General features: G+C 38.8%; 1 protein-coding gene across 1 annotated transcript in view; it reads right to left on the reverse strand.

Annotated features, from left to right (window-relative positions):
* Positions 1-316: 316 nt before the first annotated feature.
* LOC133330087 (mucin-2-like) overlaps positions 317-13102 on the reverse strand; it is a 76924-nt gene continuing 64138 nt past the window's right edge. The window contains exons 4-12 of the mRNA XM_061538555.1: positions 8378-8531; positions 8051-8318; positions 7882-7985; positions 7168-7405; positions 6975-7103; positions 6698-6907; positions 2719-3111; positions 2575-2664; positions 317-2521 (exon numbers count right to left, since the gene is read on the reverse strand). Coding sequence (XP_061394539.1) covers positions 317-2521; positions 2575-2664; positions 2719-3111; positions 6698-6907; positions 6975-7103; positions 7168-7405; positions 7882-7985; positions 8051-8318; positions 8378-8531 — 3791 coding nt within the window. The remainder of the gene's footprint in view (positions 2522-2574; positions 2665-2718; positions 3112-6697; positions 6908-6974; positions 7104-7167; positions 7406-7881; positions 7986-8050; positions 8319-8377; positions 8532-13102) is intronic.

Consider the following 13102-nt stretch of genomic DNA (forward strand, 5'->3'; position numbering starts at 1 on the left):
CGAGGGATGATATTCTCCCTTAATTATCTATAACTTGTAATAATGTCCCATAGGGTATGAAGCCTTAGTTGAAAAAGCCCAGAAACTAGTTCCGATTACACTTCGCTAGATTTCAATAAGTCTTTAAAAAATCCCCAAAAATTGTGTATGCAAGCTAAATAACACTACCTCCTCCTAATCCTCTTTGTTCCATGACAGCACTTATTTTGTTGTGATAACTTGAGTAGACACCATTCAATTCGAATTAAATAATTTGATTTTTACAGAACACTATTTTTATGGGGAATTTTAGGGGGGTAGAACATTATACTTAACACTACTTGGTAGATTTGGCTGCCGAGGTGGCAACACTTGTGGCTGTGGCGCTATTTGTAGTTGAAGTTTTGGTTGTCGCTGCTGTAGTGCTGGTGGTGGTTGATGGCTTTGCTGATGTGGTTGATGCAGAGCTTGTGGTAGTTGATTTTGGCGCTGTTGTGGAACTTGTGGTTGTTGTTTTAGCTGTTGTTGTGGCATTTGTAGTTGGTGTCTTTGCTGTGGTTTGAGATTTTGTGGTAGTGGTTGCAGCTGACTGTGACGGAGTTGTAGTTGCAGATGTCGCTTTGGGTGTTGTTGTCGTTTTGGGAACAGTTGCCGCTGATGTCGTTTTGGTTATTGCAGTTGTGGCAGGTGTTGTAGATATGCCACCACTTGCCGCTGTGGTGGTGGTAACATTTGTGGTTGTTGCTTTTGTTAGGGTTGTAGAAAATGTTGTTGGCTTTTGTATTGTGGTTGTGGAAATGGGTTTATCATTGGATGTTACCACAGATGTTTTGGCAATTTTCGTAGGTGCTGTCTTGGTAACAGCAGCTGCATTAACTTGAGTGGTGATGCTGGCTGTGGTCGCTTGAGATATCGTTGCTTTTGCTGAAGTTTGTGGTGTTGTAGTTGTGGCAGCTATTGGCTTGGTGGATGATATTTTATCCGAAACTGTGCTAGCGGATTTTTGTGTTGCTGGTTGTGTCTGCGAAACGGTAACGGAGGAACTGGCCTTGCTACTGGATGTTGCCGGGGTTGTGGAAGAAACGGACGATGTTGTTGTGGTTGCTTGCGATGTTTTGGTGACAGATGGCGTTGATGTGACTGTTTGTGGTTTTGTGGTAGCACCTACTGACGCTGATGATTTTGTAGCATTAGCTGTGGTTGGGGTAGTTGCTGTCTTACCTTGGCTAGTGGTGGTGGTGGAGGAAGTAGTTGTTTTACTTGCTAATGTAGAAACAACTTTTGTAGATGTCGCTGCTGTAGTTGTGGATAAGGTAGAGGATGATTTTCCAGTTTCCACATTTGTTGATGGACTTTTTCCAGTCGCCGTTTTTGACGAAGTTGTGGGGGTTACAACTTTACTTGCAGTTGAAGATGATGCCAAGGGGACCGGTGTTTTCGTAGAGTCAACTAATGTAGTAGGCCGACCACCGCTAGTGGATACTACCATTGTTGATTTTAATGCTGTGGCCGATGATGTAACATCCTGACCTAATGTGACCTTTGGCGTTGCTGCATTTGTCACTAACTTATTATTACTCACCCCAACACCACCTGTCGTCACCTGTTGCTGGCTTGTAGCTAATGTAGCTGGTATTGTAGTTGGTGTAGTGGTTGTGGTGGTGGAAGTTTTAATGGCAGCACTTTTATTAGTTGGATCACTAGGTTTGCCCCCGACAACGGCCGTTTGCAGGGGTTTGGTTACACAATTAGCCACAGCCGCTGATTTTGTAGTCGTTGTAAGGCTTAGATCGGTTGTCGATACAACCTGAGTTTGAATTTTGCTACCACCACCGGGATCGGTTTTAACCACTGTCGGCTTTGTTATCGTTGCAGCCGCCGAAGTTATTGGTTTAGCTGCAGTTGTTGTCACGCTGGTTGTGGCAATGCCGATAGAGGCCACTGGTTTTGTGGTTGTTGTTGTCACCGTGGGCACCATGGTCACAGCAAAGGATGTGGTTGGCGTGGCCACCATACCACCATTGATCACATGTGTGACCATCGTTGTTGTTGTTGTACTGCCACCAGTAGACGATTTTGTATTAACGATATCGGTTATCGTTGGCTTGGCAGTTGTTGTGGCAAATGTGGTTAAGGTCTTAAGCTCGCGACCACTATCAGCTGTGCCGGCTACCACCAGTTTGGCTGCAGTGCTCGTTGTTGTTGTTGGTATTAAGATTTTCGATTGTGTTGTTATCGATGTTGCCGCCGTTGTGGGCAATACTATTGTGGCAGTTACTTTGGTTATTTTATCGCTAATCGTTTCGGTGGCCAGCGGTGTGGTCTTTTCATTGAGGAAAGACACCACACTGTCGTTGGCCCGTAATTCAGCCTGTATTAAAGGCTGTTTGCTGGGACTTATTTCAGGTGGTGGTTTACCGCCACCACCAGCACCTCCGCTATCCGAGGCTTTAGCTGACTTTGATTTTAATATGCTGGGTCCTGGTTGACAGGTGTTGGCTGGGGCGGTTTTAATGGCCACCATGGGACCGGTATCCGGTTTCTAAAACAAAAATACATTAGATATTTAATAAAATCCATTAGAATATCACTTACACTTCCATTTGCCTCCTTGCTTCGTTCATTTTTGCCATTGACACTCGATGTCGCCGTGGTCATAGTAATAGTACCGGCATCAGTCATTTGCTTGGGGGCAAATGTTGAAGTTGATGCCATAGCTCGCTCTCAGAGCTGCATTGCTTCTTTCTGACTACCAATACCAATGCTAGTACCATCACCACCAGCTCCACGACTACTGCCAGCACCAAATGTGGTACCATTATCTTCAAAGGGTAACACCTCTGGCATGGCCCCTTCCATCAGACTGGCTGTATTTTCATTTTGATAACGATCTGGATATAAGCAGGGTCGTCCAGCAGGACCCCATTCCTCTGTTGGCTTTAACAAGAACACAATACGATCTTTGATACCCAAATGTTCGGGTCCATTGTAGATTTGTTTAAATGCCACCAAAAATATGACCAACACTGGTAGGAGACCAATAACCCAGCCAACAGCATCAGCCCACAATGGGTAGACGTATTGACCATATGAGGCTGGCTTATATTCAACCCAATTGAAGAATAGGATGAACTGGAAAACGGAGGATGATAAAATTATAAAATGTTGTTTAATGAGGGTAAAAATATATTAAGAAGTCAATATAGTAGTATTTTGTAGGGTATTGCCAATTTCTTATAGGGCGGTAAATACGATGATGGCAATACTTATATGATACAATAAGTAAACCTGGCGACCAATATTGTAGAAGAAGTGTACAAGGACTATGCCCACAAAAAGATTAAGAAGCTACAATTATCCAGAATGAACCGGAAAATAGAAAGTTACAATAGTTGGGTGCCCCTAAAGAAAATCGGGTCCTCAACTCCACTTCCTTAGACGCAGCAGCAAGAATGGTCCACGAGAAGCAATCAGCTAAACCTGTGACTATCTTCCCGCTCCGAAGTCAAAGAAGGCTGTGCCGAGAATCCATCAACAGAGGGCGACAAGGTTGGCAGAAGTACAAAGAACACGAGGTCAGTCACAGAATCATCGACATAGCCTGGAAATGTAGGTAATAGGAATATCCGGGTAATATGCAGCAAACACTCGTCCGAAGCCGCGATTTTACCAAAAGTAAGCCTAGTGAAGTGAGCAAGGACTATGCCCGCAAGAAAACAAAGAAACTGCTATCTGGAATCAACGGCTAAAATTCTCCAGAATTAACCGGAAATTTAGAAACTTATAATAGATGGGTGTTCCTAAAGAACATTTTGACCTTAACTCCACTTCTTCAAACGCAATGGCGAGAATGCCCCGGAAAAACAGAATGTGAAGATCTTCCCGCTCCAAAGTCAAAGACGACTGTCCCAAGAATACATTATTTGAGGCCGACAAGGCACGACAACAGCACGAGCACATAATCTTCGTTATAGCCTGAAAATCGTAATAGGCACTTCCGGGTAATATGAAGACAACGAGTAAATGGCAGCAGCACACAATGCCAGAGAGAATTATCGGGAGAAAAAGAAGAAAGAAAAAGAAAAACGTGACCGTGAACAAATCGAGATGTACTGTAGTCAGAATGAAGTCCGAAAATTTTATCAAGGAGTAAAACACAGAACCGAATAATACCCCATTGAGTGTATACTACCTAGCCAAGATGAGATCAGCATATCAATTAATCAAATGAAGAATAATAAAGCAGCAGGTGCCGATGGATTACCAGCCGCACTATTCAAAGCCGGTGGTCTGACGCTGATCATGAGGATGAACCAACTGTTTAGTACAATATGGCTTGAGGAATGCATGCCCAATGGTTGGTACCTCAGAATCCTGTGTCCCATACACATACCAGTAAGGAAAGTTCAAAAGTCGGACGGGACCGACTATATGATACCCTTCACCACTATGGGTACATGCAAGACATGTTAATATCTACAATATCCTGTAGATACATCGGATAAATATTGGCAGTATGTTGCTCCATTTACATAAAATCGGACGAAACTATATAAAGCATATTTAGATATATATCTGAACCGATTCCAACAAAATGTTGCTTCAGTCGGACCACTATTGGGAGTTTGGTGCACTATTTACATTAAATCGGACGAAACTATACATCGGAGCTATATCTAAATCTGAAGCGATTTCAACAAACCTTGGCATATAACTATCTAGACCTAATTCAATACTCTGTGCAAAATTTTGTCTCAATCAGATTACTATTGGGAGTTTGGTGCATCAATAAGTTAAAATCGGACGAAAATATATATGGGAGCTATATCTAAATCTGAACCGATTTTCTCCAATAGGGTTCGTTCTTGGGCCAATTAAGTGACCTGTGCCAAATTTCATCCAAATCGGATCATAAATGCGACCTGTACTTTGTTAACAAAAATACATGGACGGACGGACAGACAGACTGGCATGCATAAGTCGACTCAGAAAGTGATTATATGCATATTCTCAAAAGGAACCATGGGTCTATCTCGATTATTTTTGCCTGTTACAAACATATGCACAAAGACTTAATACCCTGTACCACAGTGTGGTGAAGGGTATAAAAATGAGATAAGACTATATGTGGCAACTATAGAGGAATTAGCCTCCTTCCCATCGAATATAAAGTGTTAAGCAGGGCGCTGTGTGAACGACTGAATGCGCTTTCAGACCTGGTAAATCCACTATAAAAGCGTTCTACCTTCTTGCAAAATTAATACGGCTATACAGGATAACTTCAACTGGCACAAGGTCAGCAGTTGAAGTCGGAAAGGACCTCTTGAAGGCCGTCAATACCGAAAAAGGATTCAGATTCAGGAGTTTGTCGTGTGACATCCATTTAACATCATGCTGGAAAAGGTCAAACGAGATGCCAAGGTAAACATAAATGACACTCTGCACACCAAACAGCACCTTTTACTCGCATACGCCGATTACATCGATATAATGGGTCGAAGATTACGAGCGGTAACAGCCCCCTTTGAATGAATTGAGAATGAGACTGCCAAAGCCGGACTGGCAGTAAACGGCTAAAAGACCAAGCTGATGATATCAACGTGCAAGACGTCCAGTAGACTCGGATCAACTGCGTAACTTGGGAACTACAGCTTCGAGGTAGTCAAGGATTTTATATACTTCGCTACCGCCTTTAATAAAACTAATGACATCCGTTTTAAAATCCGGAGAAGTATAGTGTTGGCCAACAGATGTTACTATGGTCTGAGTAAGCAATTCAAAAACAAAGCCACTACTCGCTGACCCAAGTCATACTCTACAAGACGCTGCTTCAGATCAATACATCAGCACGGGTAGTAGCTGGTGTATGGATCTAAAGCATGGGTAGTTGCGCAACCAGTTGAGGCAGCTCTTGGAGTGTTTGAGAGAAAAATTCTCCGAAAGATCTTTGGGCCGATCTGCCTCGACGGTAAATATCGCTGTCGAATGAACCATGAGTTGTACAGCGTATTCTAGGGCATCGATATAGTCAGGCGTATCGAGCTCCAGAGACTACGGTGGCTAGGTCATGACTTATGGGACAAATGTTCGGTCTCAAGTCAGTTTTCTGTTGGTCCTAAGGGAAACCACTTTATCAGATGCGGCGAGGATAAAAGGTCTTCGGGTCGAGGACGATTGAAATTCACATACAACTAGAAGCAAGCAGTACTTCCTCGTGTGAGAATTGATCTAAGCTTGTGAGGAAGGAAGACTTTCCACGGTTACAGGATGGAACTGTATTTGTAAGCGGATTGAATAGCGAATTAACAACAGAACACATTTTGGAGGCCTTCGGCTTACAATAAATAAAAATAAAAACACTACAAAGACGGGGTTAATAAAGACAACAAGAGAATTCTGCAGTATATCGGGATTCATTTCTCGAAGTTCGGAGGACTAGTTAAAGAATACATAAACACTGAAATGTAAAGTTTTACAAAAAATTTCATTTTCTTCGAAAAATCCAACATGACAAAGGAGTTCCCAAAACTTTACAATAGAACAGAGCAAACTGAAGCAAATTCCGCTTCAAATTTTAACAATTTATATTAAGTGTAACTCTTGAAAATATTCGCCTGGCTTGGCAGATTAGTTTATTTTTGGTACAACATCTAGGGGAATTGTTATTTAAGAGGTCAAAGGTATTTCCTGGACAATATGTATATTTTCTCTTACTTACCAATAACGTTGCTGGTGTCACAAAACGCCACATACCGGACCAAAAATAGTTCCACATTTTCGAACGTTTACCAATCATACCTTGGATATCATTTAAGAAATTCTGTGAACCATATATCCAGGCAATGAGAACACATTCAGATATGGCTATCAATAAGACAGACCAATTGGCTGCATATTTGTCCATCAACTGCAGCCAATACATGCCGCTCTAGAAGAAGAAAATAAAAAGTACATTAAGACAACTTGTATTTGTAAAAATTCACACCCCGACTTACATTTGTGGTAAAGCCCAAGCCGCCAACATAACCAAATATTCCGACAAATAGTACAACCCATGTTTTGTATTGTCTTAAATTTGGAAATTTATCCAAAATGGCAGTTGTAACAGTTTCCATTAAGGCGAACTTGAAGAAAAAAGAATATGGAATAAATAAATCCAAAAGGGAATAGAGGGAGTATGGATCTTACCTGTGAGTCCAAACCCAATGTCAGAAGCATGACAAAAAATAATACCGACCAAACGGGAGATATTGGTAACCGGGTAACCACTTCTGGATACACTATAAAAGCCAAGCCAGCACCTTGATCCACTACCTTTTCGACTTCCACATCCAATTCGTGAGCCAAAAATCCAATAATTGAAAATATAACTAAGCCAGCAAAGAATGAGGTGGCTATATTACAAAAGGCCACAATGAGAGAATCCCTAGGGAAGAAAACAACAAGAGAATATAAATGTAAAAAAAAATCTGATAAAAATATATAACAATACGCAGAAGGGGAAAGTCACGACTTCGATGGAAAGATCCCGTGGAAGATAATATGTCAAAACATGGTCTTTCAGATTGGAAATACTGTGCTCAGGACTGACGTGACTGGAAATCATTCTTAAGCTCGGCTTATGGAACTAATGTTCAATCTCGAGCCAGCTAAGTAAGTAAATAGGTAATAAAATGGGCTAAGGTGGTGATTTTATTTTGCTGTGAAAATATGGAATGAGATCAACAAAATTTTCGAACAGATATTAAAATTTCATTGATTGACTTTACATTCTATGGCCACTAAATTTTAAATCTGATTTGATCTACTTTCATTCCATATCTTAAATATTTAGAATCAAAATCCATATCATTCTCGTATAGACTTCGAATTCCATGTCCCCACCTATCCCCTCATACTTACTTGTAACAATTATTCGAAAATTTATTATACGATGACAAGGTAATTAGGCCACCCCAAGCTGGACTTAAGGCAAAGAAGATTTGTACTGCAGCATCGCCCCAAACCTGAAAAGAGTATTACAAAACAATCCTTTATAAAAAGTAACAATTCTTACATTTCCATATTTCACCTGGGCATTTGCTAATTGATTAAAATCTGGTGTCAAATAAAACAGTATACCCGTTCCGGCACCCGGCAACGTCACACCACGGAAAAATAATATAACCAACACCACATACGGAAATAGAGCGGTAAAATAGACGACTTTACCCGAAGATTGTACACCTTTACACAGACACAAGAACACAATGGTCCAGGCACAGAACAGACACGCGGCCAGGGATATTTTTATGGCACCAGTTTCTTCAATACCCGACGAAAGACCCAATACGTAATTCCTATGAAGAAAAGGAATGGGAGTTATGAAGGATTTTAAATTTATTAAATTGCAACTTACGTGAAATACTCCTCTGCTGGTGGCTTCTTTAGAGCATGCAGCGCCAATTCGGTGATATTATGCTCCTCAGCATATGTGGCATTATAACATTCCCTCAAGTAAAAAGTTCCATTTATAGAATCGCATTTATCGGCAACTTCGTAGGAGAAGCAATCTGAAAGTTAAGAATGGGAGGTTATAATTAATTTTTTTAATATTTTACATTTTTGAATACATGGAGATATATTGCACAAAAGATAGACGAGACATAGCATCTCTGGAAGACCATTGAAATTTAATCGGGCGAAAAAATCTGTGATCTACATAGATATTTGAACCAATAAAATACTATTCATATACCATTTTAAAATCTATGAAGAGTTGCATGTCGATTGGGCAGACTTGGAGTTTTCGGTGTTAACATTTATATGAAATCCAGCAAAATTATGTATGGGAGATATATCTAAATCTGAATCGACTTCAACAAAAAATCACAGACATCAAATTGGGCTTAATTCAGTACGCTGTGCAAAATTTTATCTAAATCGAACAAATATTGGGAGTTTTTACATAAAATCGGACGAAACTATATATGGGAGTTTTATCAAACTCTGAACCGATTTCAACAAAACATCACAGACATCAAACCGGATTAAGTTCCGTACGCTGTGCAAAATTTTGCCTGAATCGGACAAATATTGGAAGTTTGGTGCACCATTTACTTAAAATCGGGCAAAATTATATATGGGTGCTATATCTAGATTTGAACCGATTTTTTTCCAATTTCAAAAGTGTTCGTCCTTGTGCCAAATTTCATCCAAATCGGATCATAAATGCGACTTGTAGTGTGTTTACAATTTAACATCAACAGACGGACATGCATAATCGACTCAGAAAATGATTCTATGCATATTCTCAAAAGGAACCATGGGTCTATCTCGTTTCCTTTGCCTGTACCACAGAGTGGTGAAGGATATAGAAACTCCAACGTATACCCGATTACCATGTAATTTTACACAGCTGTAGCATATGTCAAAATGACTTTGAATTGGTTCAGACTTAGGGAAACCTTTATCTGTGATTATTTTTTCACGATTCTTATCAAAATTTTTATATAGAATTTGTGTCAGATGCCTTTTAAAGCAAATTATCTTTTAATTACTATTAAATCTGTTCACTCCATTTTAGAAAATTAAATTTTACAAAACATTGTAACCATAAATCACTTCCTTCTTCTACATCTAACACCAACAATGTTTCCAACAAACTCTTTACAAATATCCCCCAGAACTAACAACTTTTATGGCAATACCCGTTTTTTAAGCAAAAATATCCTTTATTTTGACCTTTTGACCATATGTTATGGTTTGTTTGTATTGTGGTTAATTTTACATTTTAGATTTCAAACAAAATATTTGGAAAAAAGGGCAAACCACAAACAAGCCATTTTCCAAAAAAAAAAAAAAAAACTAAAGATGAAACAAGAAAATGAAAACAAACACACGCCATAATTTTAGGGAAATAAAGGTTTTTTTGGTAAAAATTACCAAACATTCATCAGAAAATTATAATCAGGGTAGTAGAACTGGCTGGTTTTTTAATGTAAGAAAAAACTAAAACAACAATGGAAAAGTTTCACTTCTATTGAAAATTTTGACATAATAATGGCAAAACAATTTCAATAAATTACTAAAATGGTTAGGAATTTTTCTCCAAAAATTGCCTTGCAGGAGGGATAATGGGAATTGTGGTCAGGGGGTTGTTTTTGAAATTGAAATTTAAAGGATGAATTTTTAATGAAGTAAATAAATGAAATTTTAAAATTTTGAAACTTAATAAGTTGTTAGTAAATGTTAAGGTATATTTTTACTGACAGGTGAGCAGTTTTGTGTACACCAAACCAAATTTCCAAGATAATTAAAAATTTGTGGATAAACAGTGATTCTTTACTGAAGCTGTACAGATAGGAAAGGGCATATAAGGGCTGATGAGTCTATGACAGAATGTATAAGTCATAATGGAACTAAATTTTGAAACCGCAGAAAATTTATATCCATAAAAGAAAATCAATTGTAAAAATTACTGTCGCATTCTTAGGCAGAGGTTTTCGTTGTGAAGTATGTTCTATTGTTGATTGTTGGGAGTTGTTTCCATGAGTGGTCCTTTGGATTGAAATTATTCAATATTAACCAAAAAGCAGGAAGTTGGAATTACCCAGGAGATGTTGGACTAAGACCACGAAGGTGTTGACCTGCTTCACCTTTATGACTTTATGATTATGAAGTTGAAACCAACGAGTATGATTACTATCAACACGTATACGCCACCATTTATAATAAAGTTTGTGTAAGTTACTACTGAGTTACTGATGAAATATTTGGAATATATCTCGAAAGAATGTCTTATGACATTGTCTGACAGAAAATTGTGTCTGACAGAAAATTGTCAATATATGCTCATACCTTGAAATAGATCCCCATATACGTGGCCCTATCCATTTTATTATTTTGAGAGCCCAATCCGCATCCACTCTTTATTTTCCAAAGTTGTAAATTCGTATTTTAAATTCATTACGTCGAACTTTTTGTACTCTCCACTATAAAATGTGCTTTCAAAACACCTAAAATACGGTGGAACGTTTATGATTAGGCTAGATCATTGTAAATTGTTACCGACAGTATTTTTTATAGTCTGAGTAAACAAATATCAAATTACAGACTAAGGTTGTTAGTATTCTCAACATACCGAAAGTGGGCGACCCTCATATGGACACATTGTCGAAGCATGGATATATATCACAATTTTTTGTGAGATCCATTAGGATGGATCGTCGAAAATGTCGAAAACATTGGAGAAATGATCGAAGTTTACCGGCACGTTAGCAGTCGTAACATCGCCTAGCAGCACGTCATTCTAGACTTAATTTCAGGGACTTTGGTGCCCATTTACCTAAAATCGGGCGAAAGTATATATGGGAGCTATATCTAAATCTGAACCGATATTCACGAAATTTAACACACATCATTCTACACTTAATTCAGTACGCTGTGCAAAATTTCGATCAAATCGAAAGATATATAGGGACTTTGAGGCACCATTTACCTTAAATCGGCACAAATATATAGGGGGCTATATCTAAATATCAACCGATTTTCACGAAACCTTAAACACATAATTTTAGACCTACTTCAGTCAACATTTCGTGCAAATCGCAAGATATATAAGGAATTTGGTTTACCATTTACATTAAATCGGACTAAAATATGTATGGAAGCTATATCTAAATCTGAACTGATTTTTCGCAATTTCAATAGGGTTCGTCCTTGGACCAAACAGATGAGCTGTGCTCATCTAATTCGGATCATAAAGGCAACCAGTACGTTATTTACAATTTAACATGGACAGACGGGCGGATGGACGGACATGCATAAATCGACTTAGAAAGGGATTCTATGCATATTCTCAAAAGGAACCATGTATCTATCTCGTTTCCTTTTGCCTGTTACAAACATATGCATAAAGACATAATATCCTTTACCACAGTGTGGTCTAGGGTATAATAATAGGATAGATCGAATTCCCATCTGCGAATCCTTGGCCAAACGGAATGAGAATGAGATAGACCCATGTCTTAAACGGATGATGAATGGTGGTCAATGAGAGGTGAAACACCTCAAACGATGGCCAAACCAGGACTGACGGTCAGGAAAGTTCTGCTATGCATTTGGTGGGACTGGAAGGGGATTATTTATTATGAGTTGCTTTCATATGGCCAAACGCTAAATTCTGATCTCTACTGTCAACAACTGGACCGATTGAATATAGCAATTGGCCAGAAACAGCCATAATTGGCCAACAGGAGAGGTGCCGTTTTCCACCAGGTCAACGCACATCTACAGTGATTCGCCAGAAACTTGGAAAGTTTTAGTGCATCCGCCATACAGTCTGGACTTGGCACCTAGCAATTATCATCTTTTTGTTGCATTGCAAAATTTATTTAATGATAAAAATTCGTATCTCGGGATGATTGTGAAAATCGACTACTAGAGTTTTTTTTTATAGATAGAGAGCAGGACTTCTATGAGACAGACATTATGAAGTTACCTTTAAAATCGCAACAAATCATATAACCAAACGGTGCATATTTGGCCCGAAACGGACATTCCGAATCATGCTAAATAAAGTCCTATAGTTCATATAAAAATAATGACATTATTTTTCCCCATAGATCAGTGATAAGTCACCTGTGATGATCTTATAAACGTCTTCTGAATCACCACGATCTTATTTGTATACCCTATATTCTTGATCAGAACACAATATTTCATCGATTTAGCTATGTCCGTCTGTTGAAAATACGATAGAGCTTTCAAAACAATTCGAAATATTTACCAGAGACCCCACAAAGTATATATATTTTGATCAGAATAAAATTCTGTGTCTGTTCATTATTTAAGACCGTGCTGAAACTTTGCATAGACATTGTGAGTGCAACCAGGATATTTGGCATTGCAAATGAGTTAATAAGGTCCACGTTTTCGTGTAGCCCCCATATAATGTTACCCACCCCAATATTCGTTATTTTGGGGATTTTAGCGTGTGTTTTCGGTATGTTCAAGGTTCTATCATAACATAAGTATTTTCCTAGGAGTCCCCATTAATTTTAGTTATTTTGAATGTAAGCCTCTTTGTGGAGGATGTTATATTTGGCCTTTTTTACTTGTTCGTACTTTACAACTTTTAGCC

Source organism: Musca vetustissima, unplaced genomic scaffold (assembly GCF_032173495.1).
Source record: "Musca vetustissima isolate MV318-11 ecotype Yass unplaced genomic scaffold, APGP_CSIRO_Mvet_v1 utg9686, whole genome shotgun sequence".
Classification (NCBI taxonomy): Eukaryota; Metazoa; Arthropoda; class Insecta; order Diptera; family Muscidae; genus Musca; species Musca vetustissima.